This window comes from Paralichthys olivaceus, chromosome 3, assembly GCF_024713975.1.
Source record: "Paralichthys olivaceus isolate ysfri-2021 chromosome 3, ASM2471397v2, whole genome shotgun sequence".
Taxonomy (NCBI): domain Eukaryota; kingdom Metazoa; phylum Chordata; class Actinopteri; order Pleuronectiformes; family Paralichthyidae; genus Paralichthys; species Paralichthys olivaceus.
The window spans coordinates 10427839-10449010 of record NC_091095.1 but is presented as its reverse complement, the minus strand read 5'-3'; the positions used below and the strand labels follow the sequence as shown (position 1 = coordinate 10449010).

Here is a 21172-nt window from a genome sequence, read left to right as displayed (position 1 = left end):
GTTTGCCCCGACCAGGACAAATATTGTGAGCACACACATCAATGAGAATTAGTGTGAGTCAGCTCTTACGTTCGTATTAAACACAATATGAAACAGACTGATGTTCTCATGAGAGGACACACAAAAGACGGCTTTCGTAAAGGAGAAGCAGCTTGTTTTATTAGTTTCGTAATTATCATTTCTCTAAAATGGCAGACACATTTGAAACACATTACATAATAACTTGAATAATAATAAATACAAAAGAAGAACACTTTATTTCTTCTGTTGTGTCTACACGCTTTATTAATATTGAAATCATCAATCAACGATGCCTTTCTAGCTGTTTTCACACATGAACTTTGGAAAATGCCTGTAAAATTGAGTTTGGACCTATTCCAGGGTTTATGTTTCAGATATGAAGAACGCAGCAGTGTTTGTGTATGGCTCTTCTTGTTTATCCTGGGATATTTGTATTCTTTTGTTTTTTACGACCATCTCGTGTTGGAAAGTCATCAACATACCCGCTCACTTGCGACGAAATTTACGGACATCGTCCAGGGTTCAATGCATGTCTGAAAGTAGCTTATAGCATCACTTCTGTAACAGAGAGTGTGGGGAAATAACATCAACTTTACAAACAAAAGAGAGAAGAGTTAATGGAACCTGAAACATGGCACACCAGCCAGAAGAGATCGAGTGGGAGGAGAGAACAAGAATGATAGAAACTAGAAGTGACACTATACAGATCAAGATGGATTTCACAAAGTTCCCCCTCTTACTGACCCACTGATGTGAAAGAAAAGAAAAAAGAAGAACTCGTAACCTGTTGTTGCTTCACTGACAATGCAAGAAAAACAATTGTGGGGATTTCAAGCTCTCTCAGATATTGAGCACTGAGGATGTGGAAATCCTCAGTGCCTGTAAAACAGTCTTTGTAAAAAAGATCCTTTAAAGAATAAAAAGAAAATAAATAATTTGAAATGAATAATGACGGGAGGACGGATGATTTGGGATGTCATGTCACATTACATTACTTTCAAATATAATTTTAACTGGCCTTTAAGTTTTCCTCCATCTGCCTAGAAACAATTAACAAGAAAAATAATATGACTCTGCATCTAAGAATAAGAGCAAACCAAACAAAATCAGGTGTTGTAGGACCGCACCCAGATGATGGTGATGGTAATGAAGCTGAATGATATGAAGAGGATGTAGAGGCCGCACAGGAGGCGTTCTATAATGCAACCCACCTGGATCCACTCTTCCGAACTCTGGTTCCCAACCAGATGCTGCTCCACCCGGAGGCGGAGACCCTGGAGCTCCTTACCCAGACTCCTCAGCTCGTCTAAGGCCTTGTCCTCATTCAGAGGTCCTTTCTGCTCTGGAGCATCAATGTCCTCTTCTACCACAGAGGAAACTTTCATTTCTGTTGCAGAGGAGACACAGGAAGAGGTGAAGGAAGCTCTGACTTTTTACTCTGACTTGACTACTTATTCAAAGCATGAATAGTTGAGCATATGTAAAATCACATCTCAGGTCTTACTACCATGTGCTGCAGGGTTTTGCATGACTGTGACATCTTGTAGATCTCTGGACTTTGGAGGAAGCCGCACCAGTCGGCCCAGGATATGGAGAACAAGTACTCTGATCCAGTGAGGAACTGCAGAATAATGAGTGGAGCCGCACAGCAGGTTGGTGATGAGGATAGTCTCCAGCAGACTGGCCACCATCAGAGCCAAGCACAGACACAGGAACACGTCTGGGATAACAATTAGTACTTTTGTTTAATGTGTGGGATTTAGTGGCATCTAACAACAACAAAAACAAAACAAAATACTTATCTACCTCTGCTCTGCATCTTTGTACATTTTTGTTTTGTATTTTGCACTAAAAAAGAAAAAGAAAAAACTTTGTACACTGTATTTTGTAATATGCACTATTTTCTATTTTTATATATTTCTTTTTTTTCTCTAATCTTTCCTTTAAAATATTTGAATGCCGGGAGATTGGAAAAAAACAAATAAGAGTTTCATTTAAACTGTGTTTATCTGCTGTGTTTATGACAATAAACATCTTGAATCTAGTGGTGAAGTTGCTTATTGCAACCAATTGACTGCAAGAATACAAGGCGCAAGTGTCATGAACCGTTTTCAGACACAAACTCAGGAAACTGTCCAGAAAATCCAGAAAATCTCTAGGATCTCATTGTCATTTTCGTCTGTGTCTTCTATGTGTATGGCACCTTGTTCTCACACAAAGGTATTTGTTTTCTTTTCGTTTTGCGTCCATTGCGTGATGGAAGAATCTTGAACACACCCATTTGCTTCCTAGAAATCTTCTGGACACTTTCTGTCTGTTTTCTCATTTGGACTCACTCTGACATTTTCCAGTTAAGTGCATGTCTGAAAACAGAAATGCGGCTACTAACAACAAGAGATAAATATAAGTGAAACTTTTTTCCTCTGACTTATGAGAGGTATGGAGTTTCCTGTGATGGGCAGCAGGTCGTTCATGATGAGCAGGAAGACGGTGTAGCCCAGGATGAGGGTCATCTTGAAGGAGGAGCGGTCCACAGTCTGAGGAGGCAGCAGGAAGCTGAAGAGGTCGACCGTGATGAGGAAGCAGCTGGGGATCAGCAGGTTCACCACGTACAGGGTGGCCCGACGCTTCAGTGAGACCTGCAGCAGAGTTGACGGGTAGAGCTCACATTTATCTGGTGATATACTTTTATTTTATCTAAAGTGGCCCCGAGAGCTCAGTGCAATGTAACATAGGAAAAAACATTTAAACAGACAAAATGCAATAAAATTATAAAAACAATGAATTCATCAGTTTGACAAGACGTGCTGCAAATCCACACAATTCAACCAAATAGACAAACACACTACAAATACAGATAACACCAACAGACGACAACAATGTGTTTCCAGGGGACACAACAAAATGATGGACCGGCTAGATTACTTCTAACAGGAATCTAACAAGCCAGGTAACACAACTGATGAGAAAAATTAGAAAGTAAATCTTCTTTTTGTTCAATTGTACAATGTTAGAATAGACAAGGCAGATCATAATACATTGTGGAGGTCAAGCTGAGATATGCATGTAATGCATTGGATAGAAAAGAATAGCAAAACAGATGTGTTTATATGCAACTGTGCAAGAGCAGCAGTAAAACTAAATGATTCAATAAGTAAGTTAAATAAAAAGGGTAACATTTTGAAATGGAATAATACAGATTCAATAAAAGAACATTTTGAACGTTAGAGGTTTAAAACCAGTTCATATTTTTACTCTCAGATTTGATATTTTATCAAATATGCTCTCAGCTTCCCTGCTGTGTGAATACATAAAACCCCATATGAGTGTATATTATGGAAACAATATTTGTTGAGTAGTATTTCCTTACATAGAAACGAAGCTCATCATACAGATCTTCATCATGAGTATTAAAAACCAATTTCTCCACTGTGATTCCAATGAATTCCCACTCGCCCATAGTCACCATCACTTCTTTAGAGTAGTCAAATATTTCCTTTGCAGACTTTTGGAGGCCAATCTCTATAGCAGACTCTGAGAGGAGAGATATAATACAGTCAAAGCTTTGCCAGATTAGATCCAACTCTTATATTTTTTAATACTTTATTGAAACTATCCATCTGCACATTTCAGCTCACAGAGTTAGTAACCCCCACCCCCCAAAACAGGAAAACGTTTCTTCTTACTGTGGTACAAGTAGGAGTTGAAGCTTAAGGTACAGTTTTGGACGTCGAATGGGAACATGTAGATGTCCAGTCTGCAGGAGCTGACCACTTTGACAGGCAGTGCATCGAAAACAAGGCCGTCATAGTTCACATAGATGTATGGAGTGAATGGAGCCGCGTTCTTATCCATACTGAAGAGAAAAGACATCAAACATAGTAAATATCATTCATTTTATGATCTCTCATAAAACTTGTATCTCTTTTATTCACAGTCAATCCAACTTAATAAAATAAAAAGCAATAGTGTTTATGTTATTTTGTTTCTTCTCTTTTTACATGATTAAATATTCTCCAATGTACCTTTTATGTAGGAATTAATAAAAATCAGGCTTGTGACATGTAAACATTTAGCCGACATCTAAGGCTGCAGGGCTCTACACACTCAATGGGACTTACAATTCATTAATGACCACATCTGGGACCCACAGTAGTTTTCTTGGGAGACTGATCCATGAACAACCACACTGTTCTGGGTCCCACGAGACAAACTCGTTTCTCCAATTCTGCAACATGAATCACACACATATATCAAGCACATGCAGTATATAACTAGAGCTCCCAGGGGATGTTTCTTAATTCCTTTAAGTTGAAAACATTTTATTCATTCATTAATGAGATACACTGTTGTTTACATCATATTCTATAAACTGACCTTTGCCTTTTTCGAACATAATGCAAGATGATTGATTTTATTATTTGTAAATGAAGTACTTACTAAAGTTTGCCAGATAAAAGTTGTCAAGATTTGGGCCTTTTCATCCTGGGAAAGAACCATAAGTTAATTGTGGTCAACTCTCTTTTAATGCAGAGTCGTTTTGGGTAATATAGACCCAGTACGATGACTTTGTTAAGGTTGACAGAACCACAAAAAGTTGTACCAAGAATAAGAGAAAGTTGTTAAACTCAAAAATTATTATAATAAAGCAGACTTTACTCTAAGAAGCAAGTGAACGTGGCCCCATGGTGAATTGGTTGTGTTTTTTGTTTCTTACCACCCCCAAAATGCCAAACAGGGTGAAGGAAATGTTGACATTAGTGGTGGTTGATATGTCCATGACGGGTCGAATGGCGCTCAGTTTGAAGACTGGTTTGAAAGCCTCCAGCAGGGACAGTGTGTCAGGTTGAGAGCAGTTCATCATAGAGGAACTGCACTCGGCTGCAGAGGAAAAAAGAAATGTGGCATCAGCATTATTAAAAACGTTTTATGTGTACAGCCCCAAATCAAAACATTTATTGTCTGGAGGCATAAAACATAGTGAAGTTGAGATCTTACAATATGACAGAGAAACCCAACAGTTTTCACAATGAGCAAACACTTGGCAACTGTGGATAAACCTCCAGCAGAACCCAACTATCTACACAGATAAAATGAGAAATGGTGATGAATAAATATGTCACATTTCTCTTTACTTTCTTTAATTCAAAAACATGGGAAAGTTAACCATTTAAAATCAGTTACAAGTAGGAGCTCTATGTGGTGATATGATGTGAGCTGTACTTACCATTCATGAGAACAAAGATGAAGATGAATAGAAGCTTAGAAGGCTTGACTTTCAGCTGGCAGCACTAAAAACATTAACATCGAGTCAAAAGTGGTTGTTAGTGGGTGTGGTTTCCTGGTGGTGAGAGCTGACCTGTCAAATTGTTTTCACACAGTTGAAATCTGTTAACTAAGATTAAAATATTAAGTGAATTTTTTTATCTGTTGTGTGATTGCACTTCAGGGCCTCAGTCTAGAGTTATTTTTAAATGTCATGTTACATGAAAAGGCCTTAATTCTATAGTCAATCCCAACAGTTGGAAACCATTGTATAATATTCAGAGGTAAATTCAAGACCTAAATGACAAAGTTTATAGAGTATATATAGAGTATAATATTGCAAAACAAATGTAAAAACACACTTTTTGTGATCACAACTACACCAACTACTCTCGAAGTTAAAATATAATTTTTAAAATATGGATTTTACGTGTACATGTAATACATGGCCTTTAGGTACACTGCATTACCAAAAGTATGTAGACATCTGTTGTGCGTGGCCTTGTAGTTCTGAACCAAGGGACATTTTCATGCAGTGATATTTTGTGCTTAAAGTTTTGCGGCATTGAGTCTTCACCTCAAACACATCCAAAACCTTCAGGATGGATAAGAAGACCATATCTGAGCTAGACCATATCGCCTAATAGCGATATATATATATATATGTAGTGTTATTTAATTAATAGAATTGTTCCATTCTCAAAGCATTTATGGTCAAATATCTTAAAGGCATAAGTTCCACATCATATCATCAGAAACATTACATTGTTTTCAAATGAGTTATTGCTTGGTTTGCTTTTTTATATAACATCTTTTATTAAGAGTAAGTAAGAGTAGTTTATTACATTTTTTATTACATTTTAAATGAGCAAATGAAAGCCGCTAATAATCCTACATTATTTAATTACTTGATTTTGTTTTGGTGGAGTGAGTGATAGCGGAATTAACATTTTCTAATAATGTTAGTGTAGCTTAGCTTCTGCACAGTGTGTGATGTTAGGATTAATAAGTAAATTAATTATTGGAATAATTGGAACACAATAATGTTTGAAATAAATGTCCATCAAAAACTGAAATAATTTTTTCCAAGTGCTTTTATTTTACATACAGTGGTTCCCTCCATTCTGAATTTGCACATTAAAAAAGAAAAAGGCTAAAATGACATCTAGTTATTGCAGAAGAGCTATTAATTTCCACTAGTGATAATATGAGCATTTGTTAAACATTAACCATAAAATAGACTATATGTATTGCATAAATGAATTAAATGATTGGAAGCATTAAAACATTATGATGTACTGATCAAAAATCGATTGAACATTTGAATCTCTATCACATATAAATGGAGGCTGTTAAAACAGAGGTCTACTGCCTGTATGAGTTCACCCAGATAATAATGATTGTAATGAAGCTGACTGATATGAAGAGGATGTAGAGGCCGAACAGCAGGCGGTCTATGATGAAACCCACCTGGATCCATTCCTCTGAGCCTGAGGTTCCACCAAGCCGCTGCTCCACCTGGAGACGGAGAGCCTGGAGGTCCTTACCCAGGCTTCTCAACTCCTGCACGGCCTTGTCCTCCACCAGTGGCCCGCTCTCCCCTGGAGGCTCCTCACACTTTGCCACTGCAGCACTTTGTTTTATTTCTGACAAAAAGGATTTTTAAAATACTTTAATTTCAATTGACCTTTATTTCCTTTTTTTTTAAATTAACATTTCAGTGTAAAGAATCATGTTGACCATATTTTATGTAATCCCACATTATGAATATTAATATATCTGCCACTATAAGATAGCAGTAACTCAATACCTGAATCTTTAGCCTTCTGTGACAGGGGAACAAGACAGCCCGGAATTTGAAGGACTAGCACTTGGATCCAGCGAGGGACTGGAGAGAAGTTTGCAGAGCCACACAGCAGGTTGGTGATGAGGATAGTCTCCAGTAAACTGGCCACCATCAGAGCCAGGCAGAGAGAGAAGAAGACGTCTGATAAGATAAGAGAGTATATATATCAGCTCTAGGTTGTGTGTATACTCCTGACATCTTTTAAAACAGGACATTATATGGTGTGAAGCAACGGAGATATCTTGAAAAAAAAAATCCATATTTTTCTTTAAGTTTATTTTGACCCTCAGCTCCAAAAGTGAATAATTCGTAGATACCCTACCAGGAAATGGTCCAAGCAAATTTGGTGAAAATCCATCCATGAGTCATCAAGTTTTTTTGTACATACACAGAGTCAGAGGTAAAAATAATTCCCTGCTTCTAGCTATGCTGGTGTGCAGGGTGATATAATGTTTACTTCATGTTCAGAGGGTGGACGGCTGCCTATGTTGGTCAAATATGTAAAACTCTTTCAACCCTTCAACCATTTCTAGAAAATCACATGTAAATTAAATGAATTTTAAAACTTTCTGCCCACCAAATCAGTTTATGGATTAGAGCATGGAAATCAAGTTGTAAATCTTGCCCTATGTTTATGTGTATCTGAATTTTAGAACAGAAAACTTGTAAGCTCTTTAATTTTGTAGGAAAGGTCAACTAATGACTTCAATTAGCTTCCAATTACATTTGAAAGGAACACGCACTTCCTTTAACATTCTTTCACATCACTCTGATGAGAACATTTGTTCTGAATAATGCTGACTTATGAGAGGTATGGAGTTTCCTGTGATGGGCAGCAGGTCGTTCATGATGAGCAGGAAGACGGTGTAGCCCAGGATGAGGGTCATCTTGAAGGAGGAGCGATCCACAGTCTGAGGAGGCAGCAGGAAGCTGAAGAGGTCGACCGTGATGAGGAAGCAGCTGGGGATCAGCAGGTTCACCACGTACAGGGTGGCCCGATGCTTCAGTCTGATCTGCAGAGGGAAGATGAGAGAAAAATAAAACACTCATTTGTTGCTCAGTTCAGTGTGGTTCTTATCACTTATCAAAACTGTACTTTTACATTGATACAAACTGAACATGGTACAGAGAACTATGTTGTAGTACCTGGGTACCTGGCTGAAAGTATTTTTGGGCATTTTTACCTTTGACTTTGGAAACTGAATAAATGAATTTAGAGGAAAAAAAGCAGATCTTTTAGAAGATTCATTTTGTTTTCTACTGTCCCTTTTATTTTAAAGTGTTTAAAGCTCAATTTTGTTAGATGAAAAAAATAAATTGATTTTGTAAATATGGATGATGCAAAAAGAGTTATCTGTTTATGCTGGAAACTTTTAAATTAACTGGGTATTTGGATGAAAGACATGTAATAGTTCTGTCAACGTTCATTTGGAATTTCTGTAATTTTTTCCTTTCCTTCTGTGGATCTTCTCTTTTTTCTTATGTTTGTATAATATCAGACGCGGCTGTGTCTGTGGGGGGTGGAGGATGTGTGTCTGTCAATTAGGGGTGTCTTGTAATAAGAATAAATGTATATATGTATTTATGCTGTGAATTATTGTTGTCACACCCCAATCCACTTATCTTTACTGTAGGACTTGAATTGGATAGATGTCTTTAACTATGTTGTATCTACAATCATTTACTACAATTTACAGATCTTACAGTCAATCAACATACATGAAATATGAGCTCGTCAATGTAATTGCCATCATCAAGGTCTAGGTTGCGGTTGTTGGAGGTGATGTCCAGCAGCTCCCATTCCCCCATTGTGGTCATGACCTGCTTGGAGTGCTCGGTGATGTGATCCACAGATTTGCTCAGGAAAATATTTATGTCTTTCCCTGAGGAGAGAAGAGTAGAGAAATGTATCGTCCACTAAAGTCTAGATTCATCAGTGTAAACACGTGTCCCTCCCTCTCACATGACCCACGATCATTAATCATCCTAACGCTGACAAAGACAGGAGAAATACATGATAGCAGCAGCAGAACACAGTGTGGAACTCTCTAATGTGCATAATCTACAGGTTAATTCATGTTCAATAATCAGACACAACCCTTTAAGTAAAGCGACTGTGGCTCAGGAGAAAGAGCAGGTCCTCCACTAACCAGAATGTTTGTGGTTCGATCCCCTGCAAGCTGAAGTATCCTTGGGTAACCCCTTTATTTCCCCTGACAGCAGAAGGAAAAGAAAACACTGTGAGGTGTCTTACCATTGTGGATGTAGGAGTTGAATGTCAAAGAGCAGTTCTGTATGTCGAAGGGGAAGTTGTAGATATCGAGATTACAGGAGCTGACAACTTTGGCCGGATAAGCATCGCGCACCCGACCATTGCTGTACAGATTCACATACGGGACATGAGGTGCTGTGTTTTCATCCATGCTGCAAGACAAGAGAAAAGCATCAGAGTTAGGAATGGAACATCTGCTAAATCAAAGTATCACAGTCTATCTGTATTTCAGAGTTTAGATTTTAAAACAAACCTATGTGTCTGCAACCACGGAATATTATGTAATTCATATGATACTTTCATCTAATATTCTTGGAACTTCAGCTTATTTTGCACTGAAAATTCTCTATTAATTTATCAAGCTCTTACATTCATGATGGACAGCAAAGATATATTCGTAACTTTCATTGTCCACAAATCCCACGAAGAATAAAAAAGAGAAAAACAATAAATTGATCCTGGAGTACTGCTCAATTTGTTTTACCAAACATTGACTAATGCGTCTCATTACTATTTATATGGTGCAAATACTCACTGGAGCAGCAAAACTATAGTAATACACAGCTGAAAATAGACTTGAAAAGTGCTTGGAAATAACTGAACCTGAACCTTGAAAATAAATATAAATATTACATAGCTAGTTGTGAAAGATTGACATCTCCTGTAGGAATAAATATTGTAAAGACAAACTACATACTATACCTTTTAGTTTTGGTCAGATTTTATTTGTTGTCAATAAGGAAAATATAGAATGTCACCAGTCTAACTTGTTAACAAAGATGCATTTTAGTGTTGAGGTGTTAGGTCACTCACAATTCATTGATGACAATATCTGGCATCCAAAATTTGTTTCTGGGCAGAATGATCTTGTGGGTGCCACACTCAACTGGATCCCAGCTGACAAGCTCGTTCATCCAACACTGAAACAACCAAACTGGTGTCGGTGCACAGAGCAGCTTATACACTAACTAATATTTACATCACTCCCACAGACTCATCACACAGTTTCCCTGAGACATTAAGATGGACGAGTGACTTACATAGTGGAGCCAAAGGTACGTGGTCAAGAGTTGAGCCTTTTCATCCTGGAAGACAAGAGGAGGGACTTTAAGACACCAAAACATTGTCAATGCTAATCATTATGAAGTTAATGATAAATGTATTACATTTAAACTTGTTGGACTATGTGCTACACCTAATGAGTACTACTCCTCATCAGAGAGTTGAACGTACCACTCCTAGTATTCCATACAGGATGAAGGAGGTGTTGATGTTGGTGCGGGTTGTCATGTTCGTGACGGGTCGTATGGCGCTCAGGCTAAAGATTGGAGTCAGCGCCTCCAGCAGGGCCAGCTGGTTGGGCTGAGAGCAGTTCACCTTGATGGCACTGCACGGAGCTGGTGGGACGATTCAGAGATTATTATGGTAATGTTCTTTATAAAAGTTGGTTATATGAAGTAAAACAATTTTCAACTAATGGCAAAAATATTTTTTAGTTTTCCAGTTTCATCATCTGATATAGTGCTTAGCAAAATTCTTACCTGGCATTAGGATAACAAATACAACCAGAGTGGGTGTGACAAATGGAAAAATACACTAAAAGGAACACATATGAAAGACTGTTATTGACTGACAAATGATATGAGTAAAAATCATCAGTTATAAAATGGAGATTTATTATAACCAACATCGCACTCAGGCTCAGAAATAACACTTCATAACATCAGAATACGCACCGTGAAGAAAGATACTTTACCTTCAGTGTCTTGTCCTTGGAAGTCATGATGTCGAGAGTTAAATCTCTATATTCCCTCTTACGCCTGTAGAGAGGAAATAATCATCATTAGCTTGCTTAATGGGAGCTTTTGATTTTAGGAGGGAATCTATAAATAACCAACCCACCTGTTACTTACCTGTGAGACTAACTCCTGCATGATTCAATTCCGCCTCAGTGGCCAAGATATACACAGAGCCACTGGCAAATGATGTGGGAAATGCAAAACTCTGTAAGGCAGCTACTTTCCCTGTCGGTGGCTTCATACTAAACAAAGCAAAACCACAGTGAGCGTCTGGTGCCTTTGTGTGTGACTGGGACACGGTGACAACTGACCACAGCAGAATTATTGTCACACCTGCTGGTCAGATGCAAATAAATAGTGGATGTGCCATGAGAAACAGGTGTCCTCTGGTGTCAGCTCCAACCCACCCACCTACCTCCATCATGTTGTAGGCCTATTACTGTTGGTCGTCAAAATTAAACTGTCTTTATGTTATACTAACGTTCTGTTTGGAGCTATGCTTCAGTATTATTAGTGAGTCCTCCTCAAACTGTTTTACAATATACTGTCACTTGTTTATTATTTTTGTGCTGGACTTTGTGTGCAGAGCTCTTTATAAAGAGACTATGGTGTAGAGTGAAGTTTGAAAACTTTGGGTTCACCCTACCTGGTTTATCTGCATTGAAGATTTAATAGTCATTGTTTTCATAAAATGAAACTGAATTTGCTTTACTACTGTTCACGTATGTTGCTAATAAGTAAGTTTGAATAATGTGGGGGCCTGTGGGGGTAGAGCAGTTCCAATCAGAAGGTCGGGCGGCTCGAATTCCAACCCATGCTGAAGTGTCCTTGGGCAAGATGCTGAACCCCAAAAGAAATGGCCCCTCATAGATGCTGAATGCACTAATTGTAAGTCTCTTTGAATAAAAGCGTCAGCGAAATGACATGTAATGTAATAATTTACTTAACTGCTGTTATTTTTTCATACATTGCATGTCGGTTTTTTTAGAGGTCTGTTAAGCAATCAACAATCTCCAGGCCCAGGTTAATAACTTTTCAAAATAAAAGCTCTGTAGTTTGGCTTGTTATAAGCATTACAGCAACGACACAAACCTTTTGCTCTCATTCTATGAATGTTGCTGGCATGACTGGGCTCATCATCCATGTCGGATATGGTGAAATAAAAATAATCTACTTATCACAACGATCTTGTGGCCATTCAACATTGTAAATTTGCTTGAATATTGAAAAAGCAATCAAAAAAATTGATGGGGAAAAAAAGCCTGTTCCGAAGTTAGTGGTGCAGTATTGTATTGATAAACTGCCTGAGGGAATAATTTGAATTTCCTCCACTTAAAGGTGTTCCAGTGCAGCAGTTGTGTGCAAGTAAGTGGTTAACTTTGCATATAGTGTGGCAGTGAGTCTGCTGCACTGTTTCAGCATCTGAAGTGAATCAATATTAAGAACATAAAAAATATAATAGCCTTGTGTAAAGGCCCCTTCGTGGCCTCCAAAAAGAAAAAAGCCTCCACAGAAAAAATAGAGTCAAATAATTTGAACAATTTGTAAGGACACTGCTGAATTTTTTCTCAAGGCTTGTGAGAAAGACTGCTGCGCCTGGTCAACACTCCTCTTATTGCACAATGGGCTTGTGTTTGTTCAGAACACAGAAAGTGATGCCACACTGTCAACAGAGAGGAAAACGAAACTCAAGTTTTAGATTCGGTAATGAACAGAGTGGAGCACAGAAGGTTCTGTTTCTCTCCCCCACACCTTTGCCTCCACTGTTTATAATAGAAGTCACATTTACTCAACCTTTTCATTTCAAATATGTTGAAAAACACTCATACGAAAAGCAGAGAGACAGAGAGAGAGCTTTTTTGGCAATAGGCGTTTAATAAGGGCATAAGAAAAAATTCAAAACTCTTGATACATTCTAAACACAACACACTCCTCCTCCCAGCATAGTAAATCTGAAACAAGCATTATTTTTAGGTCAATTTATCAAAAAAAATGAGTTAAAAGCGGTGCCAAAAAACAACTGCACAAAACTGTGCGATCACAAAGCACGGCTCACTCTCTTGTACAGATGCCAAGTCTACATCCCTCGCAGTGGTCAGGCTCATGGGGACTCTTGACATCGAGCTTCTCGTGATAGTAGTGGCCTTGATCTAGGGTTTCGTTGTAGCACTTAATTCTTATCTTCTTCACCAGGTTTCTCATGAGGATGGTGATGTGCTCCGCCTCGATGATGGAATCCACCATTGGGGCATTGCTGCACTTTTTGCAGTTTTGACGGATGCGCCTCACCTTGACGGTGCCAATGTTGCCCTCCAGGCACATGTGGAAGACCACCATCACTCGGTTGGAGGGCCAGCCCCTTCGACAGCTGCTGCACTGAAACCTTTAGATAGACAGATGGTTGATATGTAAAACACAGTGAGGGTATGAAACTGACAGTGGTGTATCAAATAAAAACACCTCTATGATAGATGTGTTGTGCCTCACATTTGGAAATGTAAATAATGATTCAAATGTAAATAATCAAGTAAAAGAACAAATTGACACTGACCTTGCACTGGTGCTCCTGAAGTACTCCTTCCATCCACACTGAGGATGTTTGGGCACAATAGTGGAATCAAACTCCAGATTCCAGGTGTCTCCATGCAGGAGATTGTTGGCTTCATTCTGGAAAATAGACCTCCACTCTAACAGAGCCATCCTGCAGTGCCAGTGGTGCAAGTGGTTCACTAAAGTCTGACAGCTGATCCGTGCAGTGAAATAAAAGCTTCAGAGGACGACACACTTCAGCCTGATCAACTTTACTGCTGCTGCTGCTTGTGAGTGCACATTTTGTATTTATATGTTTGTGTCCTCCTGCCCACAGGAAGTGATGCAGCACTATCAGAGAGACTTAGAGAGAAACGAAACTTAAAATTGGAGTCCTTGGTGAGGGGGAGGAGGGTGAGGAGAGGCCTGTGTTATTATGACAGATGATTATAAACTTAAGTCACTGAATGGTCCAGCTGTGAAAATGCTGAACTGAACTGCTCTCTGTTTTGATGAGTCAATGTGGTCACTTATATGAGGAGGCCAGAATCAAACAACATTTTTTAAATTTGTTTCAATGTCAGACACAAAATAATAATGATTTGTGTGGATTTACTGACAGACGATGGCTTATTTGTCCATTTTTTGTCCATTTGCCGAGAACACAAGCACCTGAATCACACTGACACTATTCAGGCTACATGGGACATAGAAACTTAAGACTTCAGTTTTTCATAGTTGTGTTTGTGCAGTAGTGCCAACTACTGAAGCTTTTCTGTATTACACCCTTCAAACAGTCCATCTAGTTGTGCATTTAAAAGTTTGGGCAAGTTTCATATTTTGTTGACATTTGAAGTGAAATGATGTAAATCTAACAGTTTGCAGCAAGCACATTTGTAGTGACTCCTTCCTCATGGTTACAAATGAAAACTTAAAAAGTAATTGTCATACGTGCGAAGTGCAAAGTTGTTGACGTCACAGTTTACAAATTGCTGATTGAGGAATTTTTGCCCACTCCTCCCACAGATCACTAGAGGTTTTGCTCCTTTTTTCTTCGTAACACGTTTTTGCGGATTGTAGCCAAAGAACTTAAATTTAACTTCATCTCTCCACTTGTTTCCAAAATGACTGGCTCATCCATATGTCTCTGTAGGCCTGCTGTACTGTACTGTACTGTGAACTGTACTGTACTATAGTGTACTTCTATACATCTTTACCATACTTTTATAACTGTGAAGAAATGTGTCTTCTAGGTCAAATTAAACTAGCAGTTCAAAGTAAAATGTATAATTAAAAAACTTTACATGAGTTTCAATTAATACCATCCTTGTTTCCACATGGAGAAATATTGAGTTCATTAAAATTATAATTTATACATATTGATTCTGTGGTTTTTTCTTCTTCAACCAGTGCCCAATAAAAAAAGAAAAAATAAGAACTGTATATAACTAAATTATAGTTGCTATTTAGACATTAGCTTGACTCAGAGTCGACCATCAGTGGAGGAGCTACAAGGGTAAATCTGAAAACCTTTATTAGTCACCACAACCGTGCACGTAGACAGAAGCTCATTGTAATAAACCAATAAAAAAAGCATTAAGGTCTGATTACTCATTTGCAGGTTTTTTGCAATTGAATTACAGTTATTTGTAATTGTATCTTATTATTGGCCTCTAGATAATGAGGGTCAATACAGAAAGGGATGAATCAACCAATTGCTCCAGTGTTATGAGACATTTTATGGCCTTTTCCCACTGCTTCTGCTGCAATTAAACTGAGCACATAGTGTTGACCCTCTGGCTTTCTGATACAAGCATGATTTGAAATGATTAGCTTTAATTATTCTAACAGAGCATCATGTAGATTTGGATTTGTGTTGTTTGGCGAATGAGTGTTGTCCAGCACTTCATTTAATGTATATGCAGATGTTGGATGATGCGATTACAGGAAGAAACTTTGTTATTATATAGATATTTCAATTTGGCCTGTATGTGATACGTACTCAAATATTTGTGAGTGAATCCATTTTTTTTAAATATGTACAATATATTGTGGAAAAATCCATCCACTTTTTCTTTCACTAAGCAGAAGTACACCGATATGAAAAGTTCCCAGTATCGGTGCTGTTGTCAGAGCCTGACACTGACTGTTGATCCATATCTGCTCTTTTTGCTCTCTTTTCAAGGGAAGTGAAACCAGGAGATACATGTATGTTATGATTTGATTGCAGCTGAAGAAACCTTGAAAGCAGCCGAGTTAAAGACCTTAGCAACTTGGATGTGACTTCTTTGAATATGACCCTACTTAATGTGGGAGTACAAGGAAGCAGGGTGGAATGAAAGAGATAGAGGAGGTGGTAGTGACATTTTAGACGACTATTATATCACAAAAAAGGTCCATTCCCTCGTCAGAGACAGAACAATGAGAATAAAGATCAGAAGCAGGTATTTCAGTTCTTCTCACACTGATAAATACATATGGAGTAGAAGACAGAAGCAGAAAGGATGAGATAGAAGGTTTGGGTTGAGTGTTTTTGAGTAGAATAGTTGACATTTGAGAAACTTAAAAGAGACGCGCCCTCGGACCTTAACCCCAAACCTCAGAAAGATTGGTGATTACACTGGACAGCTTCCAGGTATGAATTCATGTCACTCTGTGTTCATAAATATCTTTATTCCTTTTTATTCCATCATTCTATTATCTATACTGCTTATCCTTTGAGGGTCTCAGGGGGAGCTAGTACCAATCCCAGCAGGCACTGAGTGAGAGGCGGGGTGGGGCACCCTGTACAGGTCAGCAGAGACAAACAACCATACACACTCACACTCCTATTTATTTAATTATTAAATAATTTAACTTCACACCAGAAGAACAGTTTTTCCAGACTGCTGCTGACCTCATCAATTGCATAAATCTCATCGCCTGTGCTCGGCCAACAACCAATATACTGTACATACATCAAACTGTAAATATCTAACATTCATATTGCACATACCCTTTTTTCTAGTTTCTAGTGTTTATAATATTATACACTGTTCATTATTGCTCTAACACACCACAGCTTAGCATGGACCAAAAAGTATGGAAGGTGGACTGGTAGCTGGAGAGATGCCAGTTCACCTGCTGGGCACTGCTGAGGTGCCCTTGAGCAGGGCACCGAACCCCCCAATTGCTCGCAGGGCGCTTCTCCGGGGCTGCCCATCACTCCACCATCTCTCTCCACATGTGCATGTCTATGAGCCCTTTGTGTGTGTGGGATTTTCAGGGTTAATAAATGCATGTATAAAAATTAGTGTAGAAAGAATTTCCTCTTGAGGGATCAATAAAGTATCTCTTATTATTATTATTATTCCTTGTATATACCTACTTGGCAAGGATACCAAATGACTGAGATTCTGAATAAAACATCATAATTTCAACTGATGTCAAAGATCTCATTGTCCTTTTTTTGTCAGAGGGAGAAACAACACATCCTAAAAGGACGAATTCAGTTTTCAAGACTAAACTGAAAGGAAATAACCCACGAATTCCTGGTTAGTATTACATTATGAATGGGGTAAACAAACTCTTATTTTGAAACCGGAAGCCGGTGTTGAACGTCGCTATGGTAACAGCCACAACCGAGCAAAGATTAGCTAGTTAGCATCGACATGTTTTAAGGTCCTCTGTGTTGTTCTGTCCTCAACAGTGATTCAACATGGAGTCGTCAGACACTTACCTCATCAGACCTCATCACCAGCACAAGTGAGGCGCTCGTAAAACCACTACTAGCGGCTAAAGTTAGCTTTTAGCTAGCGGGTTCACCATAGGCTTTCGCTAGCCACTGCATTAGCGTTTCCAGCGTAACTAGCCATCTTTCTTCGGCGTTTTAAGATAAAACCACTGAGACTGGCGTTAGCTTAGATAGTTGTTTTTAAAAGAAACAGTATTAAGTGGTCGATGCCAGCGTTCGACCATGTAGCTAATATCGATAGCTTTGTGTTCATGTGTTTGGGGAAGTGGTAAAAGTTAAGAATCAAATGACCTGTGTAGTAACGTCACTTATCAATACACTGAAATAACACCAAGTGACCAAACACTTTAATGCACCAAACTGACTTTTAAAAATCAGACTTTAAAACCTTACAATGTTATTTAAAACTGTACGGGTGTGCTTCTACACATACACGATGTTACTCACATGCAGGGCGGAGCATTGAACAGAAACCAGTGTCCTTGAGGAGAGTTCTGCAGCTGTCCCCTCATGAAACCACCATTAAATTCACTACATCCACATTTTCATTCGGATCTGCACCAGTTTCACAGACATCAGTCCCCTTAACATGCCAGGTGTGTTTTTTTTATTGTCAAGTAAAGGGGGGAACAATCCTGGATCTGCTCCCTTATTCAGATCTGCACCAATATGTAAACTGTTCTTCCCTGACCCATATCACATCCTTTCACCAACTTCTAGTTTTTGTATAATCCTGCTAAATATCAGACAGATAGACACATGCTAAAGAAAACAACCACCATATGTGGACCCATACTTAAGGGAAGGTTGATGATTTGTTCCCACTGTGACCACTTTTGGTTGAATTTAACTTCCTGCCTCGCTTCTCACTGTTAAATGTTCCAGGTTTAAGCCAGCCATTGTAAAGGAGTGCATTCGTGAAATCGTGCGGGAGCAACTGTCTGGGGTGCAGTATGACCCAGAGGAGGTCCCACAGCTGTCCCGAACACTGGCAGACTCTGTTAAAGAAAAAGTGAAGAGTGAGACATGCTTTTTTCCCTTTCTGCTGATATTTACCCAGTGGGAAAGAGGAGCCAGATGCTATGGAAGCATATTTCATTCACTTTTTTTCTGAATTAACAAGATATATCATGATAAAGGAATCCTGCTCTGATTTTCTGAAACAATGAGATAACTCAAAATCCTTATACTTTCCATCTGAACAATCACCAAATCCTGAGGTACCTGTGCCAAGGTGACTAAGTGATTTCAATATCATCTATATAACTAAGACAAAAGCATTCCCCAATGTCTCAAATGCAAATCAAAATAAAACTGGATGAAACTACACAGACGGGACATATTTGCTTTCAACAGTCTGAAAGGCTAAATGAGAGATTTGGACTTGCTTCTGTCTGTAAGTAATGTAAATTGCATTGTTATGGTTTGTTGGCTTTGCACAGGCACCTCAGGACTGTTGTGATTGTTCAGAGGGAAAGTACAAGGAGTTATCTCGTTAATTCAGAAAAACAGAAGAGTTTTGTAATGTGCTTCTGTAAAATCCGCTTCTGTAAAATTCTGTTGTAAATATTGTTCAAAATGATCACTCAGATATCTCCCATTAAAGCAAAACTTACTAGTAAAATGTTTTATTTATATCACGATTCTGTTCTCTGCCTGTTTGTTTTAGCCCCTCACCATCAGTCCATCCTATGCTTGTATTCAACACTGGACTCTTCACACCCACCTGCTCACCCCATTCCCTAAGCAGCTCATTGAATCCAGACCAGCAGTGTGCATGTTGTCATGTTCTTGCCATCCTGTTCCCTGTATTGTTCCTGCGACCTGTACCCTCCAGCCTGGAAGCTCCCCTCTATCTGTGACTCTTTTTTTATCCCCATCTCCTCTAATAATAATAATAATATCACACACCTCATTGCCTGCTCTGTGTGTGCACTTGCACCTTCCTGTTGCATCTTAAAAACCATGAATCCTACGCAGTAAACTTTGCATATCAATACCCACCCTTGTAATGTTCCTTCTCAAGATTTGGATAATTGCTGATGCACATGATTATAGCTCATTTGTCTTCCTCAATAGATGCTGGATTTGAAAGATATAAGCTTGTTGTGCAGGTTGTCATCGGAGAACAACGAGGACAGGGAGTCAAGTGAGTGATCATTTGATACTGGTACATAAAAGTAGCTGCTACACTTTTTAAATATACTATATTATGTGGTGTACCATGTTATTTGGGGGAAGCAGGTGTAAAACTTGTTGCACTTTACAGCACACTGGAGTGAAAGTGTGCTGCTCTGTTCACAAGATTATTGCTGTAGAAGTGAAATACTGGGGACTTGAAAATCTCTGGCTGCCTCTCAGTCTGTAGTCAAAATTTTTTACACGCACTTTCCCAAGATAACAAATTGTTTACCAGTATGGATGTATGTACTTTTTATTAAATTATCTTTTAGGAATCCAGGATTGTTTTTCTCTTGCACTGAGCCGACAGCAATATTTAACTAATGTATGAAGTGTAGCCTTTGCTCTTGTTGTGTGATTATGGTTTTAAAATATCAATATCCAAGCAATGACTAAGCAGTACCTTACATTTGATAGCCCAACATCAGATAACAATTTTCCATCATTTAGTCATATTCATGTTTACAAAATGTGTGATGTGATGTGATGATGAAGGGGGTTCGATGGAAACTTAATTCCCAGTGTTTGGTCTTTATTAACCTTACCCAATTAATTTTTGGGTTGTAATTTGTGCTGGAGTTTCTTTAAATTGCATTATATTGAAAAACTCATATATCTAAATGGGGCTGGAGACTATATCTAATAATCAATAGAGCATGAACCTTCCTGACTAACTTTCAACAAATGGCACTTAGGGTGAGTTACATTACTATGTTAACATAATAAAAATTGTATTTTATACAAGGCCTCCTTGTGATTCTTTACATTACGCAGGGTTTTCCAGGCAGGAGTTCAGATGTATTTTTGTGTATGAGTCCCTGACCGTTGTGACTCAGTCTCTTCTTGTGTTTTACTAGGATGTCCTCCAGGTGTTTGTGGGATGCTGACACAGACAACTATGCAGAAGATGTTTATATGAACGTAGGTGCTTTTGCTCAGATCTTAATTGTGATGACTCAGAGACAGTTATTCTTAAATTCTTTGTTTTGCCTCTCCAGGACAGCTTGTTCTGTTTGGTGGCGGTTTTCGGGAGTTATTACTACTGAGGACGGGACGATGGTATTCAAAAATTCAACATGGAAAGATGTGAGGTGAACGTCCAAATGAGACTGGTTGCCATCAGGTCCACGTGCGTGGATCTGGAGTCATGTGATTGCTGCATGTGGAGTTCAACACACATGACATTTCAGTAAAGAGAATGTTACTTTAAAACAAAGGAATTTACCAGGATTTCCTGACTATGCAAGATGAGAGTGGAAAGACTGGCCTCTATTCTAGATAAAATACAAGGTTGTAGATCAAAACATAACTTTGACTTCTTAACTCTTGTACAAGTTCCAACTGGTGTTGAAATGTTTGATGTCATGTTGTGTGTGGAAATCCTCAACATGTTCACGAGATGTTATTTTAACAGACTTTCACACCCATCAGTGAAAATGTCAACTGTACCACATTTTTCTTTTATTTTGAAATTATTTCATTAAAAGGCCAGTTATTTGAACTGATTAAAATTGTATCTAAATACA

General features: G+C 38.5%; 3 protein-coding genes across 4 annotated transcripts; 1 reads left to right on the top strand and 2 right to left on the bottom strand.

The window, feature by feature from the left end:
• Positions 1-137: 137 nt before the first annotated feature.
• On the bottom strand, positions 138-11947 carry LOC109625438 (5-hydroxytryptamine receptor 3A-like). Its single transcript, XM_069521887.1, has 19 exons — positions 11161-11947; positions 10946-11000; positions 10638-10801; positions 10445-10489; positions 10218-10324; positions 9387-9556; positions 8852-9015; positions 7935-8145; positions 7097-7273; positions 6757-6932; positions 5249-5312; positions 4739-4902; positions 4462-4506; positions 4143-4249; positions 3708-3877; positions 3392-3555; positions 2450-2660; positions 1529-1741; positions 138-1408 (listed from the first exon to the last, which is right to left on the bottom strand). The coding sequence occupies exons 1-19, from the start codon at positions 11185-11187 to the stop codon at positions 1128-1130; spliced, it is 2715 nt and encodes a 904-aa protein (XP_069377988.1). The 5' UTR covers positions 11188-11947; the 3' UTR covers positions 138-1127.
• A 1223-nt stretch (positions 11948-13170) lies between these two features.
• Positions 13171-14103, bottom strand: LOC109625544 (receptor-transporting protein 3). The gene is made up of 2 exons (XM_020080807.2): positions 13755-14103; positions 13171-13586 (listed from the first exon to the last, which is right to left on the bottom strand). The coding sequence occupies exons 1-2, from the start codon at positions 13901-13903 to the stop codon at positions 13256-13258; spliced, it is 480 nt and encodes a 159-aa protein (XP_019936366.2). The 5' UTR covers positions 13904-14103; the 3' UTR covers positions 13171-13255.
• A 3196-nt stretch (positions 14104-17299) lies between these two features.
• dynlt2b (dynein light chain Tctex-type 2B) lies at positions 17300-21172 on the top strand. Of its 2 annotated transcripts, XM_020080746.2 has the most exons (6): positions 17300-17339; positions 17421-17476; positions 18351-18484; positions 19545-19614; positions 20504-20567; positions 20645-21172. In XM_020080746.2, exons 2-6 carry the CDS (start codon positions 17430-17432, stop codon positions 20690-20692), a joined length of 363 nt encoding a protein of 120 aa, XP_019936305.1. In that variant the 5' UTR covers positions 17300-17339; positions 17421-17429; the 3' UTR covers positions 20693-21172. The 2 variants fall into 2 exon arrangements, with proteins under 2 accessions (XP_019936305.1, XP_019936304.1); XM_020080745.2 differs by having other exon boundaries at positions 17319-17476.